This window comes from Taudactylus pleione, unplaced genomic scaffold (genome assembly GCF_031769625.1).
Source record: "Taudactylus pleione unplaced genomic scaffold, aTauple2 ptg000070l, whole genome shotgun sequence".
Taxonomy (NCBI): domain Eukaryota; kingdom Metazoa; phylum Chordata; class Amphibia; order Anura; family Myobatrachidae; genus Taudactylus; species Taudactylus pleione.
In genome coordinates, this window is record NW_028284472.1 from 9,741,350 (window position 1) to 9,752,500 (window position 11,151).

Sequence of the window (11,151 nt, forward strand, 5' to 3'; positions counted from 1 at the left end):
CCGCGAGTCAGTGTAAATGTTAGCAGATTTGCCTGCTGCCAGTTCACATGCTCTAGTCAGTGCTACTAACTCTGCCACCTGGGCTGAGTGAGGAGGACCGAGCGGTTTAGCTTCCATGATGTCTGTGTCATTTACAACAGCATAACCTGTACATAATTCACCTGTGTCTGTTTGTCTATGACAACTCCCATCCATATAAAAAGTTACATCCACATTCTCTAAAGGTGTGTCATGTATGTCAGGTCTAGCAGTAAAGGTCTGATTCAGATATGTCATACAATTGTGCGTATCATTATATCTGCCGAACTCAGCTCCCACCAGCAACTCCTCTCCTTCCACCCGTTGTACATATGGTAGGTATGTTGCTGGATTCAGTATACTGAAATGTTTAACAGTAATATTTGCAGGAGTTTGGTTTGAGTTCAACAGAGCAGATACAGCATGGGGAGTGTAGACAATCATATCATGGCCCAATACTACGTCCTCACTTTTACTCACCAATAGAGCAGTAGCTGCTACACTTCTCAAACAGGTGGGGAGTGATCTTGCTACTGTGTCCAATTGGGCACTGTAGTATGCTACGGGCCTACTGGCATCACCATGTTTTTGTGTAAGGACAACTGCAGCACAACCATTGGCTTCCGTACAATACAAATCAAAAGGTTTTTCATAATCGGGTATTCCCAATGCAGGATCTTTTGTCAGACTATCCTTAAGATTAAGGAAAGCCTGCTCTGATACCTCTGTGTGTATGACACGATCGGGCTTTGAGGAAGAGACTAGTTCCTGTAAAGGCAAGGCCAAAATAGAAAAACCTGGGATCCACATTCGGCAATATTCACACATTCCCAAGAAGGTACAAATTTGCTGTTGATTCTGCGGCAGTGTCATGTTTTGTATGGCCGGGATTCTATCATTTGTAAGATGTCATAACCCCTGGGTTAGGCAGTGTCCCAAATATTTTACTCTGGATTAGCACGGCTGTAACTTATCCTTAGCCACCTTGTGTCCTGTATGCGAGAGATGAAGTAACAAAAGTTTAGTATCATTCAAACATGACATAAACGAGTCAGAACATAGCAATAAATCATCCACATATTGAATTAGAACAGATCCATTGGCAGGTTGAAAAGAATGTAAACAGTCATGCAATGCCTGGGAGAAGATACTGAGGCTGTCTATGAAACCTTGGGGTAATCGTGTCCATGTATATTGCACACCACTGTATGTGAATGCGAATAGGTACTGACAGTCAGGGTGGAGAGGCACAGAGAAGAAAGCAGAACAGAGGTCAATGACAGTGAAATGGGTTGCTTTTGGTGGGATCTGCATCAGGATGACAGCTGGATTTGGCACTACAAGGAATTGGCTCTCTACTACCTTATTAACACCTCTAAGGTCTTGCACCAGCCTATAACCCCTCCCACCACTCTTCTTTACTGGAAAGATGGGACTGTTGGCTACACTAGCTGTACGAACTAAAATTCCCTGTTGCAATAATCGCTCAATTATTGGAAACACCCCTAATACTACTTCCTGTTTTAGTGGGTACTGGGGAATTTTTGGAGCTTGCCTACCGCTTTTTAAGTTTACCATTACAGGGCTTACATTTGCCATTAATCCAGTGTCCTGTCCATCCTTAGTCCAAATGGATTTGGAATTTGGGACAACATTTCATCTACCTGTGATGGATTTTCTTTTACAACAGTAGAGTGATACATTATCCTTTGAGGAGTGTCTAACATATCCCGCACCTCGTATACCATTCTCTCTGGGATACACCAGAGAGAGGTGCAATATATAACACATCCCATCTTACATAACAAGTCTCTGCCCAGTAGGTTAGTAGGAGCCGCAGCAGCCAGGAGAAAAGAATGTCTGGTATGCAACGGCCCAATAGCAACCTCTGTGGACTTTGTTAAAGGATAACCTTCCACTTTACCTGTCACACCCATTGTTGGTATTGTCTCATTGTTCACCTGTAAATTAATGGGAGATTTCATCACTGACCTGGTCACCCCTGTGTCTACAAGAAAAGGATATTCAGTACCAGCTACATCAACCATCAAGACCAGTTCTTCCCTAGTGCTTCCCGTTAACCTGACTATCTGTAGACTACAGGTATGACCTGACCCCTAGCGTTGGCTACCATTCTCCAATAAGGCATTTACGGTTACAATTGGAGCTGGTGCCTGCTGAACATTTGCTGGCCTCTGTGCATATCCCTTATGGTGATATCCAGGTCTTCCCTGATGTGAGATCCATACTCTTTTTTTACTGTACAGTTTCTACTTAAGTGTCCTGTTTGTTTACAATTGAAACATGTCTGTGATTCAGGTGAAAGCATGTGTTGTTGTAAAGTTTGAGCAGAGGGTAAAGGTGGTGGATATGGGTAAGGATAGGGAGGGTAAGGGTATTGTGGGGGATATGAGTATGGGACCTGTGGTTGTATTGGGTTAGTGGGGTAGAGCTGTATTTGTTGTTGCGTGGGGTTAGTGAGGGCAGGTGTAAGTGTGTGTGCAGGTGCGAGTGTGTCTGTTGGCTGTGATGTTACCGTCATTCCTTCCAGAGCTTGTATACTGACAGCCATTAGTTTTTTGCTCTGGATCTCCCTCTTTTTTGAGATGTTTTTGTCATGTTCTATGGCAGACTCTATGAGGTTATCTATTGTAAGTCCCCTCCAGCCAGGCTGTGAGGTCTGAACCCGAGTTTTTAAATTCTCTTGCAGACCGTCCATTAGTATCGTGACTATCATTCCCCTGTGGTGAGTGCTATCTTTAATATCTTCTATCCCAGTGTACTGGGTGAAAGCCTGCAGAGCCCAGTTGCAATAGTCTTCTGCAGTTTCACTCTCCTTTTGTTTGATTGTGAAAATTTTGTTACAGTTAACTACTACTGGAAAATATATACCCAATTGAGTCACAATGCGGGAAATGTTACCTTGGTTTACTTGGTCTGTTAAGGGAACGTCGCCATCCAATACACAATCCGTGATAAATTTTGTCACGTCGGTACTGCGGGGCAGACAGGCCCTTAACACCACATGCCAATCTTTATTAGTGGGCTCATGAGAACTACCCAAATTTCTCAAAAATCTTTGACATTTGGCTAGTTCCTTTTTGGGATCGGGGAAATCATTTATGATGGAATTTAGTTCTGCTCTTGTCCATGGACAATGCATTACTACTTCCCTCGTGGGCACTACACCATATGCATCCGCATTTCCATTCGGAACAGTTATCGTCCGAATGGAATGCAGACCGGTAGCGTTGCTACCTCTGACCTGGTTACCTGGCTGGGGGTTTAATCTGCTGCTGCTACATATGGTATAACAACTTCCTCTATGGGTGCAGAGTGTGTTAACACTTCCCTTGCTGTTACCAATGGAGATGGCGGCACCACCCGTGATTGTGGTGATGCAGCATCTATCATTTGCACAGCATGGGAAATGGCAGACATTACAATAGGCTCATCATCCACATCATAAACATTTTCTTTATGGTTGCTTAAGAGGGGGTACAAATTGCTTGTTACATTTTTATGGGTATTTTTGGTAACTGTATTTGCACCTCCATCCACATAAGGTGGGGGAGGTGAGCGTGAACTGCTGGCAATACTCTACACGACGCTACCTTGCCGCACGTGTGCACCAATTTGCGGCTCGCCCGTATTGCATTTTAGCGTCGCGGATGTATTTTCTGGCAATGCGCTCGCATCGCTAGTTTGCGTCGTTTGCACATTTTTAAGCCACGCATCCCCTTCATGCTTCCACAGTTTTAAACATTCAAAATACTTAACCTTTTTCTCTCGGGAGCGCATCAAACTAATGTGATTCCGGACATTGTCTAACACATTTTTATCAAAACTACCAATTCTGGGAAATGGTCTAACACTCTTCCTCATCATATTAAACTATAAATCATAATACCTTATTGCATAAGTACTGTACTTGGTATGCATGATATGACGGGCCGATCCGATCGGTGCCTCCATTAGCAGCACATCATTGCCTAACATTTCTACTGTTTGCGTGGCTCCCATTCTGAGACAACTCCTACGCTTTTCAATAAATTTAATAGATTTAAACCCGGTGAAAGACAATCAAGACACTTTCACTTACCTGTGGACGATTTAAGTCGGCGGCGCCCACACACCTGGATAAGATTTAGTAAGGCAACTTCCACACCTGGATAAGATTTGAAAAAGGCAACTTCCATACCCAGATAAGATTTAGTAAGGCAACTTCCACACCTATAGGAGTTTATATGTCGGCCGCTCCTACGCACCTCTCTACAACAAAGACAACATGTACACCTGCTACTGTGTATAGAACAGTAAAGCTGCTTACCGAGCGGCTAGACTAACCCTTGCACCTAGCCCTTAAGGATCATATGATACCCTTAACTTTGTTCAACAAATATTCACTGTTACACACTTTTTTCCTGCTCAGAAAAATACACGTTAACCCAGATATTGGTAATAGAAAAAAAAGTAAACCTCAATGGCTTTGTTCAAACATGTGGCAGCACAACCGGAAGTACGTATACACTATTGTGTGACCAGCCGCATACACAATAATGCGACTACCACACAACCGTATAGTGACTTTTTAACTGCGTACGCAAAAGTGCATCTTTGTTATGCGCAAACCTGCGACTTAGCCGCATACTCAGTACTGCGACACCCCTTTAAACGTAAGGTTCTATCAACAGAGGAAAACAAACTTTTTCCTCTCTTGTCCCTGGATTCTAGTCAGCTTCCTTGATTCACAAAGAGATGGATAGCGATCTTTCAGCACAAAGCGGTTGCAGGCAAACCCTGCATGTGGCCACTCCACCCTTTGCTGAAATATCGATAGACGTATGTACCGTGTGAGCAGGTAAGTGACTTCACTACGAGCCCCCACTAACGATACTGGATCAGAACCTTTTTATACCCCTGCCTATACCTTCTAAAATCCTTCCTATAAACCTCTAAGAATAACGCTTATTTGCGTACGCAGTCATACCGTAAATAAAGACTTAGACATGGAATCTGTGGTTCCAAAGCACAAAGTATTATTCAAGTACAGTCAGTTACACGCTATTGATCCAGACACAATGAGACGCAAAGGAAATATACAGACCCAAGTACAGTATACATACGCAGCACTTCCGGACCCAGATGATAGGTATCAGCAAGAAACCCCGTCGTCATTCAGCATTCAGCAAGAAGACTAAAAACCCAACATTTGAGCCTACATTTATACCCCCCCAGAATAGAACGGACAATAGAGGAGTTTGTTGCTGATGTCATTGGTTCCCAGGGGAGAAGCATCTGTTACAGAACATTTAACAGGCTAGTTCAAATAGACTCTCCCTGCCTCTAACAGCTGGGGGTCTTCCCTTCCCACCTCCCAGTGCTGCATAACAGTTGTTCCTAAAATATACATTTTGTTGCTTGTACTCTCTGCGGTCCATAAGTTGCGAATGCATGATGCGATCTCCACACTGATAGTACCGGAATTCTGTTGAAAGAGTACGCATCAGTACGGACCCAAACACTGCTTTCTTATCATGTACAGAACCTAAGTTATCAAATATCTTTATTTCACAGCTTTTAAACTAACTGAACCAACTTAAATCATATACTTTAAAGCTTACTAAACCTTATGTGTGAATGTGTAATGTGTGAGTGAGCGGGGTTTGATATAAGGACGCTAGCTAACTTGGGGCAGATACGTGTGCATACAGCGAATTATACAGCGGTTTCATACAAAGTCCTATGCATTCGCTAATATGCGACTAGTTAACAGCGCAATTGTGAGTATTAATGGGTGTATGAGGAATGATGAAAGATGCAATCGCATGTTGCTAATAGTAATATCGCCACATGTACTAAAGGGTAAGTTTATCTAAAATGGCGCTTAGGCGGCCATTCGTAAAATGGCATCTTGCGATCTCATTTCCAAAATGGAGTCTTGCGGCCAGTCGCAAGATGGCGTCGTTGCGATTGAATTTTAAACTGAACTTGTCTCAGCCAATTATTCAGCTGCGACAAACCCCACTAGCATTGATTGCCCCACCCATAAGAATACAGTTCCCTTGTAAACTCTAAGCTCCACACCAGCTCTATCCTAATTGGTTGCTGATAAACCCATGTCCTATATCTGTTTGCTTCCTCCTTTTCCAAGCAAATATGGTAAGTCCTTTACTTTGACACACCACATAGTGGGCCTGATTCTGAGCAGGACGTGTGTACAGTATTTCAGCAGAACTAATATTTCTCTGAGTGAGCATAACCAACAAAGTTATAGAGGGTCTCCCCCATTTTAAACTTTGCCTGATGCCACAATTTTCTCATGTGGCATTTTTTGTTTACTATTGACATTTGTAATTGAATTTTTTTTCGTGGAAATTTTTCTGTTTTGTAATTTATAACTGGATAATGTATTTTATATCTATTTTTCTGATTGTCATGTTGTATTTTATATATTATACCAACTGTTATTGTATGATGTGTTTTTATTATAAAGAAAAAAAATAATAGTGATGGACACAACAAGTATGTCATTACTAAAACATTAAAGCATAAAAATAATCTACAGCATGTTATATTCTGTGGGTATAATAAAATTCAATTATTTATTAGTAATGATGATGATGATGATAATCATTATAATTATTATTATTACTTTGTGCAAATTATAGTTAATTTGTGCCAATTTAATTTGAATACTTGTTGAACAGATATTCCTTAGCTGAAAACCTTTTACACACCCATACTGTATCTGGTTCAGGAAAGTAATGATGATAATTCTCTTTTGTTTTTTAAGGCTATGAATATGTGACATGTATTATACTGTAATCTCTTTTCTGGTAGAAAAAGTGCAAAATGAAATTGAAAGAGTAGTTGGATCAGCTCAACTTCAGGCAGAACATAGGAAACAATTACCTTACACTGATGCCGTCATTCATGAAATTCAGCGGTTTGGTGACATTCTACCATTTAGTGCCCCACATGCAGCTTCCCAAGATGTCACATTCAGAGGCTACTTTATTCCAAAGGTGAGTTTTGTATTTGCAAGAGCACATCATAGGGACATAGCTGGGTTCAGTCAGGAATGTTTCCTTGAACAAAGCTATTAAAATTAAAAATACACACTGCACTAACATACATTTACTGTACTATATGTGACAACTCTCGCTGGGATAATGTGGATGGTAAACATATTTAAACCCTTAAGATGACCAACTGGTTTTGATGATTTATAGGGTACAAATAAAATAATCTCTGTATTTACAGCATCTATGTATTTCTGTTACACAATGGACATATTGTAACTGGCTATTTCTCCCCAGGGGACTGTTGTTATTCCATTTCTGAGCTCTGCACTGAAAGATGAAGCCTACTTTGAAAAACCAGATGAATTTTATCCAGAACATTTTCTCACCCCAGAAGGACATTTCAAGAAGGTCGAAGCATTCATACCATTCTCATTGGGTAATTAATCCAAACATATTTTGTTGATAAGAATCTCATAATGGCCATGGCTAGGGAGACTAGATTACCTGTAAGCATTATCTGACTGGTCCTTGGGGGCCTTGGATGGAGATAAACTACCAGCCAATCAGCTCCCAACTGCTATTTTACATGATTTGTTTAAAAAAATGACAGGAGGTGGTTGGCTTGTACTTTATCACCATCTACTTTAACACCATCCAAGGCTTTGTAAATAGACCTTGGTCTATATGAATGTATGACAAAGAAAACTTTAAGATGGAGGATTTACAGACAGTAAATTCTACAAATTTATAAATAGGAGACCTTAGATCTACAATATTGCTAGTTTTTAATACTACTTGGCTCAAAGAATGGTAATCAGGCCTACTGACAGATGATAGGCACTTGACACAATTATCAAATACACAGAATACCACCATTTCTGTGCATTTATTCTGCCTATAAGAAGTTTTTTTTCATTGACTACAGGAAGTTTATTTTAATGCACACTCAGATATAAAAATATTGTCACCATTTCTTAGTGGATGTGTAATATATTTAATTATGTAGAATTTAGGGCACACATGAGAGGAGTTATGCAAGACAACTGGATTGTTTTTCTAAAAGCGACTATATAGAAAATGGAGTAAGTAGTTTCCAAGATAGTTAATCAAAATTGACACAAAATGTATTAACAGTGCTAGATGACATGTAAATCAATATTAATTAAACATATTTATTTTAAAATATATATTTTAATATCATAAAGCAGCCACATATTAACATATCAAACAGTGATAAAAAAAATGTATAAAAAATATAACACACCGCAATTTCCTTGAACTTGTATGTGGGTAATTGTTCAGTGGACCAAACAACATAGGTATTAGAATATACTTTTGATTTTCTGGCAACTTATGGTCCGGCACTTCTTTTAATACGGACAAATTTTACACGCATGGCCATTGGCAGTACTCTGTTGGTGCTTACATTTATTCAACAGTGAAATAGCCAGTAATCCTGATGGGATGTAGTCAGGATCCTTCACAATGCCAGCTGTCACAATACATTGTACCAACAGCAGCATCCCAATGGCAAGTACTGGGTTATGGTCAGGCTGCGGGGGGAGTTAGGCTGAGGGAGATTTAGGGATGGGCTGCTTTTAGGCTGCCAAATGCTTGGCACTCCTGTGTAGTTTAAACAACTGCGCCCATTGCCCCTCCTGAGCAGTATGCACAAATCTCACAAAATAGATGGATGGCACTCATGGCTCTTAATATAACATAGAATAATCACACTGGGACTAGCGTCTGTCTGTCGATGTTTCAGAGTATTAGGTCCTTTATCAAGACATAAAATAAGTGAAACATTACATACCTTTATACAAAATCACCTCCTTGCATCTCTGTCACCCTCGCAGCCCAGTGGAGTACTGATGATGTCATCAGACCATGCCACCGCGCCTGCTTCGCAGCAGCCAATGGAGTCATGACACCACATGTAACCCATCACCATAGTAACATGTAAATACTGATGAGAATAGAAAAAACATATATGAAAAATATTTGTACAAATGCTGGCATATATCTATGGTAAAACAAAAGAGGAATACCTAAAATAGACTAAGCCTAGTATACATAGCATTAATCTTAACTAGACCTCCAAAACGTTAGGTCCAAACAACATGAATAATATAGCTATATAGAGCCTAAAGGGATATAAATGCTAAGTATGTATAATCTAAATATATGCCGCTAAGTGCTAGTATATCAGGTCTAACTGAACAGTGGGTAATGTTATCCAGTAATACAAAAAAATGTAGATGATGTTATATGAGGCATCTAGAAAACTAAAATGTATCAAAGCACATGAAAACATAAATATATGAGAAAATCATGATCTGAGATAATAAGAAAGGAAAGGACCACCTTTCCGAGTTAGAGATAGCAAGAGAGAGAAAGCATCTCGTTGAGGCCATATGGTTGCACAGTATTTAGTAAATAAATTCATTCAGACTCTCGTTGGAGTAAAGCTTTATTCCGATCACCTCCTCTGCGCTGTAATGGTTCGTGGTCTATCATCTTATATTTGATGGTTGACAGACCATGTCTGAAGTCATGGGAGTGCCTGGCGACTGGTAGCTCTGATTCTTTGCCTTCAATTGCTGCATGTAACAAGTTATTCTGATGACAGTGTGAAATATAGATACACTGAAATGTCAATGTTCTTGTCGTATTGAAGATCTGTGCCATGAGTGCTGCATCTATTGTGGAGTAGATATATATATATATATATATATATATATATATATATATATACATAAACTGGAGTCCGGCACTCCCTGCAATCAATCTGAATATATCAAACGCTGCGGTGCACTCCTTAGGATGGCCACATCCAAACATAGTAAAGCAAAAAGGTGGCACTCTGCAGACTGTTCAATTGCATGAAAAAAGTGGAATAAAGACTTCACTTTTTCATGCAATTGAACAGTCTGCAGAGTGCCACCTTTTTGCTTTTCTATATATATATAATGTTAAAAATTAACAGAGAGATGGCGCTCCATAGTGCATAAAAACTTTTAATTCACAGGATATGTATTAAAACATATTAAGAACCAGGATGTATGGACTTATACCAGACATATAACTGTGTGTGCTGGTTACCATGGCATTAATAACAATGACCAGACATTCTCCTACTTTCATCCATAACATTACCGGGACCACATCTCACACTGCTGACCATCCTGAGAAGCTGCGGCATGCCTTGTAGGAAAGCATCACCAAGCCACTAACTAACGCGATTCATCACCAGACTTCTTCAGAGGGCTGGTTTTGGTGACACTGAGAAGCAGTAATAACCACACCTCTTTCCAATCACTACATTGGAGGCGGGCATAGCTCTGTCTCTGAGACAAATGGCAACTGTTACACAAGCTGTCAATCCAATGACAGCCTATATGATTAAATCATTTGCAGCAGTAACATACAGTAAATAAATTCACTTTTAATCAATACATACTGTATACCAGATAATATACGGAGGATTATTTCACTCTCCTCACTTTATATAAAACTATCTAACAACACCATAGAAATATCCATTAAACTAATACAACAAACAAGATACACAATTAAAATATAAAAGCAATAACAAACATTTGCCTAATGACATGCAATATACTGAATATTCAGATTTAAGCTTTGACTCAGAGGTCCAGCTGTAGTAGGAACAGAGAACTGGTCCCTCCTCCCCGTGGGTGGCAGCCTGAGGCATGGATCTTCTCCAGTGGGCAGTAGAATAAGAGACAAGGGCCCCTATGTATCAAAGCTGGGAGAGAGATAAAATTGTGAGACATAAAGTACTAACCAATCAGCTTCCAATTTACATTTGGCAGGCTGTGTTTTTAAAATGATAGTAAGGAGCTGATCATTATTATTATTATTATCCTTTATTTATATGGCGCCACAAGGGTTCCACAACGCCTTACAAAGTACAGAAACAAATGAGCACACAAGACAACAGTTATTAACAGTACAGACAATGCAGGACAAGTACATGATTTATAAACAATGCTGCATAACACCTAAATAAGCAGCAGGGTGTCAGTAACCAAGTTTTAGGTGCCATTGTAAATGAAAGTAAAAGTAAGGCAAGAAGAAGCAC

General features: G+C 40.0%; 1 protein-coding gene across 1 annotated transcript in view; it reads left to right on the forward strand.

The window, feature by feature from the left end:
* The window catches only part of LOC148533758 (cytochrome P450 2C5-like), a 74,297-nt gene that overhangs the window by 59,854 nt on the left and 3,292 nt on the right, over positions 1–11,151 (forward strand). The window contains exons 8-9 of the mRNA XM_088467246.1: positions 6,862–7,046; positions 7,341–7,482. Coding sequence (XP_088323372.1) covers positions 6,862–7,046; positions 7,341–7,482 — 327 coding nt within the window. The remainder of the gene's footprint in view (positions 1–6,861; positions 7,047–7,340; positions 7,483–11,151) is intronic.